The sequence below is a fragment of the Anomaloglossus baeobatrachus genome, chromosome 8 (assembly GCF_048569485.1).
Source record: "Anomaloglossus baeobatrachus isolate aAnoBae1 chromosome 8, aAnoBae1.hap1, whole genome shotgun sequence".
Lineage (NCBI taxonomy): Eukaryota > Metazoa > Chordata > Amphibia > Anura > Aromobatidae > Anomaloglossus > Anomaloglossus baeobatrachus.
The window spans coordinates 179453526-179466570 of NC_134360.1; the positions used below are offsets into that span (position 1 = coordinate 179453526).

The following is a 13045-nucleotide window of genomic DNA, read 5'->3' on the forward strand; positions in this document are numbered from 1 at the left end:
CCACAATGCTGTTTTAACGCTGTGCCCTCTTTGTTGTTTTTCCATGCACTACTGCACCCCAGTCACCAGCTATGTGGATCACATCAGCTGTCTACACAGCAGGGTGTTCGCCAGCAGCTCTGTACTACAAAAACTTAAACGGGTACTCCGGTGAGATAAAAAAAATAAATTGTACTTTCCCTGCACTCATACACTATAAAGCTGGGATGCCTGGTAAACTTTTATTATCTTTAGAATACTTGTAATTCAGGTATACAGTAACTGCTCTTCACTCCTCCCATCTGGGACATCATGCCATCATCATTGTGCAGCTCAACAACACCAGCTGTGTCATTTCTGGCATGTATTTTTTACTCTAAAATGGTGTGGCTTTTATACACTGGTTGAGGACCATGCCACTTGGGTGACTGGTCCAACAGGATGGGCCCTAGAGGTTTCCCCTTACCCCATTCCTATGATTGATAGGTCTATGCTGTATATATACACACTCATATAGCTGTGTATATGTGGCGCACCTGCAACATCAGACACCACAGGGTACTGCACCTCACTTAAGGTGCAGTATTCATTTTGGATGGGGAGGAGGTCATCCCCGATAACAACCACAACTACAACCAACAAATAACGTGGGGGTTCTGTCACTGGGACTGGGCGAGGGTAGGAGCAGGGGTAGCCATCACGTGGTATGGGACCTCATGCCCACTAGTCAGGAACCCGGGAGGCGGGGCTTCCACAAGGGGAAGTTAGCAGACATCCGACACACAATATTCAGTCAGCACCGGACAGTGTCCATGTGAGGTCGCACTTGGGAAGAGCAGCATACAACAAACAGTTCGGGGCCCGTGGTCTGGAGCTGAAGGCTCGACCCGGGTTCTTAGGAAAAGAAGGGGAATCCCAGGGTTCGCGGGGAGTGCAGCAGACACCTGTGAACCGTTCCACGGACCAGGAGCTGGGATGGAGGGAGACAATCGAAAGGAGACTAACAGAAGGGACCGCTAGTCAAAACCTCTGAAGTTTCCGGGATTGGCTGGAGCCCATCACAGCGGGGATCAGCACTTTCCAAAAACTGAATGTGTGAGTAGTCAGTAAAGAAACCTTGAACTGCACCGCTTGTGTCTACCCGTTATTGTCGGCGCCCACGCCATCGTGCCCCCAGAGCTGTCAGCGTCTGAGAGACTACTACCACCATCATCATCCCTGGGGTCACAGCTCTGCCTTTGGAGAGTTGAACCATCCGAGCTGCGGTGTCATCCGCTCCAGCAGAGAAGTCCCGCAGCGGCTGATATTTGCCACACACCACAGGTGGTTTCACAAACAACTACCCCCATCATCCCAGTCCCAAAGACATTTTATTGACACCCGGGGTCAAGGAACCGGGAAAGGCCACCACGGCGTCCCAGGAGAAACACTGCGGCCCGGCGACGAGTAACCCCCGACCCCGTGGGCGCATCAAACTTATACCTTAATCATGGGAATGGAGCATGGAGAAGCCACTGGTAGCCAGTATCTTGGACCAGTCACCTGTATTTGTTTTCTAAAATGCCACAGGGTTTCAGAGTAAAATATACCTGCCCAAAATTATGGTTACTGCACTCGTAGGTTGGGCATCCTGAATAAACGGTCAGGTTTCCTTTAGGCATAAGCTATAGGGATACTACAGGATGCCAACCTGTTCTGCATGTCCTCTCGTCGCCTCATGATTTCAGTCTTCATTTCACTCATTGGTGGCAATTTACTTTCACCTAGAAACACATTACAAATGAAAAAACAAGTCAATAAACTGTATAGCTGCTCATTAGCATTTTATAATAATTAATTAAAAGGTACTACCTTTGAAGACTCTTGTTGCCCAACGAGCCTGCATCTCAGAAACAGGCATTATAGCCCCAATTGGTTGTACGTAGCCAATGAAAGCTACTGTTGGCTTTTCCAAATTGGGTGGAAAAACCATTTTATATAAGGGGGCTATGTTTTTTTCCACCTTTATGACTGATTCATCAAAAAAAGTAAAATAAAATTTGTATCCTGTGGCAAAAATCACAGCATCTATGTCTGTCTCCACAGTCCCATCTTCAAATTCGACATTGTTCTCCTGAAACCGTTTAATATTGGTCTTCATTAGCACTTTGCCAGAGATAATGCGATTGGGGAGATCGTCACTGATGGTAGGATGTTGACTCAGCATCCTGTATGGTTGAAAAGACAAAACTAGTTATTTGTAGTTGTAACTAGTTATTTAATAAGATGTATGAACTGGACTTGACTTATTCATGAACTTCACTCTCATACTGTTCCCTTTTCTAAGAGTCCAGAAAGAAGGGTAGCTTAAAGAAGATGGAAGAAAGGTTGATGACGTATGGGCTCCAGTATTATTGGGAAAATGTTAAAACATAAGATTTCCTGTGCAATTAAAAACATGAAATGAAAAGCAAAACAACAATATTAAGGATTCATAAGCTTACTCATTTTGGGTTAGTAACTCTTAAGGCTGCTTTACACCAGGCAATCTATCGTGCGATAGATCGTCGGGGTCATGGTTTTTGTGACGCACATCCGGCATCGCTGGCGATGCCGGCCTGTGTGACACCTCCTAGCGACGCAGTATCGCTCACAAATCGTGAGTCGGGTACTGCTCGTTAGGTTCCATAAAATCGTTTAATTTAGTTGACCATCGTTTCCGTGGTAGCACACGCCGCTCCGTGTGACACCACGGGAACGATGAGCAGCTCACCTGCCTCCCACGGCCGCCGCCGTCTCTATGTGGAAGGAAGGAGGTGGGCGGGATGTTTACGTCCCGCTCATCTCCGCCCCTCCGCTTCTATTGGCCGGCGGCCGTGTGACGTCGCTGTGACGCCGAACGTCCCTCCCACTCCAGGAAGTGGACGTTCGCCGCCCACAGCGAGGTCGCACGAGAGGTAAGTATGTGTGACGGGGGTTACTAACCTTGTGCGACACGGGCAGCGATTTGCCCGTGACGCAAAAAGGACGGGGGCGGGTACGATCGATTGTGAAATCGCACAATCGGTCGTACCGTGTAAAGCAGGCTTTATTCATAGCTGTTACAGAAAGAAATAAGGTGAGGGTTTAAAGGGAAGTTGTCATGTGAAAAAAATATTATCTTGTAGATATGGGGTTCATTTCAAGGTTAATAGTGTTTGAAACCTGCCCGGTGCCTGCACATTAAACCCCGCTGCCAGGATGTAATTAACTTTAATCTTCCTGGCAGCATTAAGGTTTCAGACATGAGGGTGGCACCAGCGCAGGTTCAGTCACTTCTCTTGCGGGCTGCGACAGATGAAGAGAAAAAGCGAAGCTGAATTACTTCAACTAGACTGGTCACTTGAAGGTCAGAGTACTACCTGTACACTTACACTATATACAGAGCCTCTTTGTATAATGCTACTGGTGATCCCTGTATTCCCTTTACACTATACGCTATGTACAGTGCTGCTGTCTATAATGTCCCTGGGGATCCTTGTATTACCTGTACACTATACACGATATACAGAGCTACTGTGTATAAAGGCACTGGTAATCACTGTATTACTTGTACACTATACAGAGCTCTTGTATTTAATGTTATTGGAGATCACTATTACCTGTACACAGACACGATAAACAGAGCACATGTGTATAATGGCACTGATAATTACTGTATTACCTGTTCCTTATACACTATATACATAGTTTCTTAGTATAATGGCACTGCAAATCAGTGTATTACCTGTACACTAATTAGTATAGACAGAACTTTTGTGTATAATGTCACCAGTGGTCATAGTATTACCTGTACACTATACACAATATACAGAGCTCATGTGTATTATGTCACTGGTGATGAGTGTATTACCTTTACCGTATATACAGAGATCCTGTGTATAATGGTGCTCATAGTAATATTGTATTATTACTATTATAGTTTTATTAATGTTTACTATTGTAGTGTTTGGTCACTTTATGTTGGTATTATGTTGTCTGGTCCTGGTGTGGCAGTTTTTCTCCCTTGTATATGTTATTTGGTCACTATTTGATGGTAATACATTAAATGTTTGGTCATGGTATGGTGTATTTGTCCATTGTACATGGGATTATTCAGTCAATATGTGGTAGTAATGTATGGTCTTGTCATGATTTGGTGGTATTTCACCTTGCATGTGGTATTATTTGCTCACTGTGGTGATAATATATGGTCTAGTCATGGTGCGGCTGCGTTTGTCTCTTGTATGTTGGATTATTTGGTTACTATGTGGTGGTATTATGTGTTCTGGTTATGGTTTGGACATATTTCTCCTTTGAATGTGGTATTCAGTCACTATGTGCTGGTAATATGTTGTCTGGTAATGGTGTGGCGGTAGTTCTCTTTTGTATGTGGTATTATTCAGTCAGTATGTGCTGGTAATATGTGGTCTGGTCATGGTGTGGTGGTATTTCTCCTTGCATGTAATATTATTTGGTCACTATGTAGTGGTATCATGTGGTCTGGTCATGGTGTGGTGGAATTTGTCCCTTTTTTATGTGGTATTATTCAGTCACTAGTTGGTGGTAATATGTGGTCTGGTTATGGTGTGGCGGTATTTTGCACATATTTGGCAGAGTAGACAGTGGAGGTGACAGACTGAAAGGTCATCATCCTTTCTAATTTGAGCAGGGTTTCCTTAAGTACTAATTTTAAATTCTTGTGGAAAATCCTGATTCACCATACGAAGAAGTGACTGACAGTGACTGGAAAAATGTGGACCTGATAGGAGGCAAATGTATAGGTAGGGTATAGGAAGGTATGGGTAGGGTAAGAAGGGTAAAGAGCTTTTACTTTTGGCTTTTGTTAGTTGTATTTTGTGGTTGAGGAAAGTGTGTGAAAATGAATGTGGCTGACAAAAATGGGTGTGTCTTTTAAATGAGCATGGCTTTAAATGGGTGTGATTTCTTAACACAACAGATGAACCTGTTGATAAAAATCTGAATCCCACCCCCGCTTATATACTCTCTCGATTGTCCTAAGTTTCATGTGGGATACGTCTCCTGTATGTATTTGTGAAAAGTGTTTTCATGCACCACACAAGGTGAATTTTTCTTTTTGCTAGTAAATTAGCGGTTCTGAAATACTTATCTTCAGCTTGCAAGGTGTGCAACCAACGTATTGAAAATTGCAAGCATTGCAATCTATGAGGTATACTACGTAGGTGGCATTGCAATTGATGAAAGAACATATAGGGAAAGTTTGGGTATAATTGTGATATGGAGAAAAATTATTTTACTATCCACGATCGATTGCATAGAGCACATTTATTTAGTGGGCATTTTAAACCTCCATGAATGTCTAAGTAATTTTTGTTATTTGTTTTGTTAGTATCTGAAAAGTTGCCAGGTGCAATTATATTTCCTATTTTGTGTGATCTTCTAGCCAGAAAATGAACTCCTTTCTCCAATATGTGTGCCAATAGTTAATTTTCATACAGAATAGAGAGCTACTTGCAGATGACGGCTGTGATTTTAAGTAAGTGCATGTTATTTGGGGTTAAGAAAGTGATGTTAGCTGATTCAGATTTGTCATCACGATTTTTATGTACAAAGTAGACTGTAATATTTAAATCAGGGATGTTTTCCTTGTTTTAGAATGGGGGAGAGATAGCCCCTTTTATGTAACCTTTTGCTAATGACCGCACTTTCTCTAAGGCCTCTTTCACACATCTGTGCATCTAATGCACGTGTGTGATGGTCCGTGGGGCAGGTCAGTATGTCTATCCATGTGTCCATGTGTATGTTCTCCGTGTGCTGTTTGTGTGCTATCCTGATAGCACACAAACAGCATGAACTTGTATACTTACCTTTCGCCAGCGCTGCTGTTACTTCCGATCTGCAGTCAGTACAGTGAATATGCATGAGCATAATGAGTGGGCCCGGAAGCAACAGCAGAGGCTGATAGCACACAAACAGCATGAACTTGTATACTTACCTGTCTCCAGCGCTGCTGTTACTGTGTGCTATCAGGAGAGGCTGATAGCACACAAACAGCATGAACTTGTATGCTTACCTGTCTCCAGCACTGCGTTACTTCTGATACACGGTCAGTGCAGTGAACTTGTATACTTACCTGTCTCCAGCGCTGCTGTTACTTCCGATCCGTGGTCAGTGCAGTGAATATCCATGAGCATAATGAGCGGGCCTGGAAGCAACAGCAAAGGCAGAGACAGACAAGTATAAAAATTATTTATTTATTTTTAAGGGACAGGTGTTTTCTCCGATACGTGTCACACTGATGTCACCTGGATCAGATCAGTGTGTGGTCCGTGTGACATCCATGCTGCCAGCAGAAAACAGACATCTCTCCATGTAGAGCACACAGACACATGTGTGTGCTCCATATGGACTCACGTTCCGTGTCAAAACATGGATGTGTGTGCAAGCCCATTGATTTTAATGGGTCTATGTGTGTCCGAGTCTCCGGTATGTGTAAAAACAGATGTCACATTTACTGGACATATGGATCTGTGAAGGAGGCCTAATATAATGTTGTTCCTTTGAGCACTGTTTTATCTGCTACAGTTCTACTAGTTCTCTGAATGCTGAGCTCTGTATAGCCCTGCCCACACCACTGATTAACGACTTTATGTGTAGACTGTGCACAGGTGAAAATCTACCAATCAGTGTGGGGGGCGGGGTTATACATAGCTCATGAATATGCTTCATTACATGGAAAACGTTACTAGTAGTCAATTGATAATATCCTGCTGATAAAATAATGATTATATCAAAGGTATGGTAAGCAGCCAGGTAAATGACACATCACTGAATCAGGATCTCTGTCTCTATATTATGCTGCTCTCAGATTACCTGGTGACAGATTCCCTTTAATTGCTGCTGGCCTGGGCATCCATTCAGACATGCATCACTCCCCCTCCACGACATAATGCTAAGGTACCAAAGGGGTTGCCATGACAACTGCATACCTACTGAAGGCCACAGTGACTGCCTTGTTGGTACTCCTGTTATTTTCAGCCATGGCAGGAGTAGTTTGCACTAAAACTTCACCCCACTTGGAATTTTTGTGTTTTTCAAGAGATTATATTATGGCAAATTGAATAGTGTCATTCAAAACTACAACTCGTCCAGCAAAAAATAATCAATCATACAGCTATATCGATGGAAAAATAAAACATGTTATGACTCTTGGAAGAAATTAATGAAAAAATGTAAAAAAATAAAAATAAAAAATGCAAGAATATTATGTTCACAAAAAAGAAACAAATAATTTTGATTAAAATCGTTTGTCTATAGAACTGAGTCACTATGGCAGAATTTTTATATTTGCTTTAGAAATCGCCCCCCTCATGTGTTGTGGACTTCATACATTATGCTTATATCAAAAGATAAAAGAAAATAGCTTGAACCTGTGCTTGGGTTTTAGACCAAAATTGTCATGGTTGACTCTGGAGTTGACTTTATTTTCCAAGAAACTGTTGGCTAGAGATGGGAAGGCATCTGCAACTAATCCATAGAATCGGTTGAAAAGAACGATGTCCAATGGATATCCACTGTCAAAAACACGATTTAAGAGCCACGCTCCTCGCCTGGTGCTGAGATAAACCTGAAAGATGAGAAGTTAATAAGAGCAGAGATAATTACATTTCACTTTTATTAGAATTTTAAACAATTATGTATCTATTACAAAAACTATTATACAGCTGTAGAAGCCACAGACATGATAACTTGTGTGCTTCATTAATAGAACACATGGCGATCTATGCTACTTGCATGCCATGTCTGCTCTTATTCACATTTAATGGGCTGTCTTATGCAAATAGTACGGGAATGCTAGGTGATTTTTATAGCGCACCACAGCTACTATGCTGGTGGCTACTACTTCTGAATGTGTTAAGCACCATGAATGAAAATGACTTGGCCTGCAGATCTGATACCTTTCAGCAATACTGCAGTGATACTGTGAGACAATAACATAACATCCCTAAACAGAGGTGTTCTAGTAGGATTTTACTCTATACACTGGTACCAGTATAAAACAGTCATCTCTCCTCTCTACGGCTGTGTGCAGATGTTGCATTTTTATTGCTTTTTTATGTCATTTTGAGTGCAGATTTGCCACAAAACCTGAAGGGAGTCCTGGTGGCAAGAAAGGCGCAAGGATGGGCACTTTACAACAGGATGGGGACAAGGATATGCACATAACTGCAGGGCACAAGGATGAGCACATTTCTACAGGATACAAGGATCGGGCACATTACTACAGAGCACAAGGATGGGGCACGATACTACAGGGCACAAGGCTGGGCATAATCTTTCCCCTCCGTACATCTCCGAACTACTCTCCCACTACACTCCAACACGTCACCTCCGGTCCTCCCAAGATCTCCTCCTCTCCTCCTCTCTCATTCGCTCCTCACACAACCGACTCCAAGACTTCTCCCGAGCATCCCCAGTCTCCTGGAACTCGCTGCCTCAACACGTCAGACTATCCCCTACCCTTGCAAACTTCAAACGGAACCTGAAAACGCACCTGTTCCGAAATGCCCACAATCTACAATGAACTCGCTGCCGCCCGACCACCGTGCGGAGCTGCCGCCCGACCACCGTGCGGAGCTGCCGCCCGACCACCGTGCGGAGCTGCCGCCCGACCACCGTGCGGAGCTGCCGCCCGACCACCGTGCGGAGCTGCCGCCCGACCACCGTGCGGAGCTGCCGCCTGACCTACACCCCACCTATTGTCTCCTCCCCATAATCCTATAGAATGTAAGCCCGCAAGGGTAGGGCCCTCTTCCCTCTGTACTAGTCTGTCTACTGTAACTTGTATACGTATTTTGTATGTAACCCCCTTCTCATGTACAGCACCATGGAATTAATGGTGCTCTATAAATAAATAATAATAATAATAATAATATTTCTACAGGATACAAGGATGGGGCACATTACTACAGGGTACAAGGATGGGGCACAGTACTAAAGGGGACAAGGATGGGTACATTACTACAGGGCAAAAGTATGGGGAATAGTACTACAGGGGACAAGGATGGGTACATTACTAAAGGGCACAAGGATGGGGCACAGTACTACAGTGGACAAGGATGGGTACATTACTACAGGGGACAAGGATGGGGACAATACTAAAGGGCACAAGGATGGGGCACAGTACTACAGTGGACAAGGATGGGTACATTACTACACGGGACAAGGATGGGGCACAAGGATGAGGCACATTACTACAATGGGGGGACAAGGATCAGGCACAATACTACAGGAGACAAGGATTGGGCACATTACTACAATGGGGGACAAGGATCAGGCACATTACTACAGGACACAAGGATGGGGCACATTACAACAAGGGGGGGGACAAGGATGGGGTCATTACATTTCATAGGTATCTCTTTTTATTTTTGAAATTTACCAGTAGCTGCTGCATTTTCCACCCTAGGCTTATACTCGAGTCAATACGTTTTCCCAGTTTTTTTGTTTTAAAATTAGGTGCCTCGTCGACTTATACTCAATTTAATATGATACATATATATTTTTTTACCTGTTTAGTCACAGCACTGAGTTCCACAGCCAGATCAACTCCAGTGTTTCCAATACCGACCACAATTACTTTCTTGTTAATAAAAGCCTCAGGTGTTTTGTAGTCACGGCTATGGAAGTACTGGCCCTTGAAAGTTTCAATTCCTGCAAAAAAGAAAGACTAAAGTGTTAGTGATTTTTTTCCATATATTACCTTCTTCAGCACTGAAACTGCAACACCATGAAGGAAAAGTTGTGAAAATCTGAAAATAGCAGGATTGATAGACAAGATAATAATATGACGATGTTTGTAAAACGCTGTGGAATTAATGGCCCTATATAAGTGAGTAAAATAAATATACAAATGGTGAAAAAAAGGAAACAAATTTTTCAACACATCATGATTTATTTAGTATCAAGTATGAGCCCCACTATACATACACTTGCACACCTTAGCTGCTACCAATGACATTATTAATAGTTGTCTAATGAATATTAATGTCATGCTGAATGCACTTGGGAACACAAATTATCAAGAACCGCTGCTGGCAGCTCCCTTTGCAATTTTCGACCATAAATTTGATCCATGAGAGACAACAGATGCTGCAGGCTATGGTAAAACAGTAAGGCCACATAGGCTGCTCACAGTAGTAGCTGTATGTAAGTTGATCCTCCATCAAGTTGGAAATTTCTCGTGCATATAGGGCTTTACTCACTATGACGATGGAGTTTCGCTTATTAGGGGGATATATAATGATGTACACTTACTAGCGAAAGGGCTACAATATTTTGAACGTTTGACTTTCAGGCTCCATATCTCACCATCCACTACAGCTTCGAACATGAGACTACCTTAATTTTATGAACAATCATCTTGGCGATCTCATACATAAATTTGACATGCGACTATTTAGCATATGCTTAGTTATCCAGGTTCTTGTCATGTCACTGCATTGTTACTGTTCTGCTCCTGGTAGTACAAAAATCTTTCTCCCTATTTATTACAAATTACAACCTGTTCTCACATTCCCTAATAGCTCAGTGTGTTATTAGGTTGCTTCCCAAGTGAAAGTCACTGGTTCGAATCAAGAAGCAGCCATGAAGATTTCCCAAAAAAAGAGAAATCTCATTATCCAGTTTATCAATAACGATCTCATAGTTACAAAGGTTGAAAAAAGACCTAGGTCCATCTAGATCAACCTTCCTCCACCAATGATATATTTTGTCATTAAATCATTTATAACCAACAATGTTGTATGTACTGAGGAAATCATCCAGCCCTATTTTAAAAGGTGATATAGTGATATATTTTGGCCAAGAAAATTGACAAACTGCATCATGTGAGTGCCATGACAGTATAAGAATATGAAATGAAGTCCGTCCATACATTCAAAAGCCAAGAGGTGGACGTCCAAGCAAAATATCAGAGTAAAAAAGTTGGCTCATCACAGGGTCTATCAGTTCTGGTGCAAGACAGTGGAGTTGGCTCGTATACTTCATATTAGAAATATCACAAACGTCCATGCAAGCACCGTATGCATGTTATACTATTGTGGCCCACAAAAAGGTGAAGAAGCCTCAATTTCAATATTGTCATAAGAAGCATCAGCTCGAGTTTGCAAAAATACAAAAAGTGGACAGTAGATGATTTTAAACGAGTGATTTGGAGCGATGAGACGAAAGTCAATAAACTAGGCTCTGATGGGTGCAAATGGATCTGGAAGAATCAAGGAAAAAATGGTTACCAGATCAATAAATTGAAGGAACTGTCAAGTTCAATGGAGGAAGCCTGATGATATGGGGTTTTTTCACAGCCAAAGGCGTTGGATTTTTGACCAAGATCGACGGTGGTCTCATTGCTGTGCTGTGTGTGAGTATCCTAGAAGACAAGTTACTTCGTACACTCAAGTACTATGGGCATGAAAAAGATGAAATAGTGTTTCAGTAGGACAGCGACCCGAAGCATACATCGAGATTGGCAAAGAAATGGTTCAATAACAATGAAATAAAGGAGCTGGAATGGCCCCCACAGTCCCCAGACCTCAATCCAATTGAACATTTGTGGGTAGAGTTGAAGAAAAAGCTGTATACATACCCAAGTGAGCCGACAAGTATGCACCAACATTTGTTAGCGGTGGAAGAGACCTGGGATCAGATATCAGTCGAGACATGCTTGAATCTGATCGAGAGCATGCCCAGAAGGATTCAGACAGTGTTAAAAGCCAAAAGTGGATTTACAAATTACTAACAAAATAATACAAATTTAAATTTAGATCTTTAGGAGCAAAACAGTAACAATGGCGTGACATGACAAGATACATAACTAATTATATGTTAAATAGTTGCAAGTCAAATCTATATATTAGATAGCCAGGATGATTGTCTATAAAATGAAGAGAGTCTCCTGCTCATGAGATATGGAGCCAGAAAGTCAAAAGTTTAAAACACTGTGTGACCCTTTCGCTCATCAGTGTAGCTGAACAAATAGCTCATGAGCCTCATGAGGGTTTGTGTAGACACTTTTTGAGGTCATAGACTTCGTATGTGACATCTAATTTCAATTGAAGAACAGAATCGATCACTACATGCCATTTTTTTTAATGTAATGAGGCTTCATGGGTAACACCATGAGAGGTCTTCATAAAGGAATACAATGCTGGATACTCCTAAGGTTATGCTGTGGGGTGGTATAATGTATGGTAACCAGAGTCCAACCACCTTAGTCTTCATTCAAGTTACGCTAACACCTCGTTTATACATTGATTTGGTGATGGAACAGGTCATACGTCTAATTCTCCAATAACCCAGGAGCAATCGGATTTCTCTCAGATGTGCTCAATGGGTGATGTCATCTCAAAAGGAAATGCCAGAAATGGCTCTGGATGCTGTGCCTTAGTGCATTTAGAGTGATGAAACATTTCTTAGACAACCACTAATAACTAGAGTTGAGCACGGTTCGTGGTTCGTGGTTCTCCAGTTCGCGGCTCGAGTGATTTTGGGGGCTGTTCTAGATCGAACTAGAACTCAAGCTTTTTTGCAAAAGCTCGATAGTTCTAGATACGTTCGAGAACGGTTCTAGCAGCAAAAAAAACAGCTAATTCCTAGCTGGCATTCCGCTGTAATAGTGTAAGTCACTCTGTGACTCACACTATTATGACATTTCAGTGTATAGTGTGCGGGAACAGCGCATTCAGATCACTGCTGTATGTATAATGGCGATCGCCATTTTTTTTTTTTTTCCTTGTCTTCCTTCCCTAAGCGCGCGCGTGTAGTGGGGCGGGCCAGCATGTCAGCCAATCCCAGACACACACACAGCTAAGTGGACTTTTAGGCAGAGAAGCAACGGCATGTGTGATAGGATGTCCATGTCACATGTCCCTGCATTATAAAAACGAGTATCTGCCCGTCCGGACGCCATTATCTCTTCTGCGTCCTTGGTGTCAGACATCACTGGCGCAGCTCCTATCGCCGATACAGCTGTATTACGCTCCATACACAGCGCTGGACAGCTTAGGGATAGCACTTTCTATCAGTCCTT

The 13045-nt window shown here is 42.6% G+C and overlaps 1 protein-coding gene across 1 annotated transcript in view; it reads right to left on the reverse strand.

Moving 5' to 3' along the window:
* LOC142250143 (flavin-containing monooxygenase 5-like) overlaps nt 1-13045 on the reverse strand; it is a 75416-nt gene that overhangs the window by 6734 nt on the left and 55637 nt on the right. The window contains exons 5-8 of the mRNA XM_075322261.1: nt 9530-9672; nt 7389-7585; nt 1831-2186; nt 1670-1742 (exon numbers count right to left, since the gene is read on the reverse strand). Coding sequence (XP_075178376.1) covers nt 1670-1742; nt 1831-2186; nt 7389-7585; nt 9530-9672 — 769 coding nt within the window. The remainder of the gene's footprint in view (nt 1-1669; nt 1743-1830; nt 2187-7388; nt 7586-9529; nt 9673-13045) is intronic.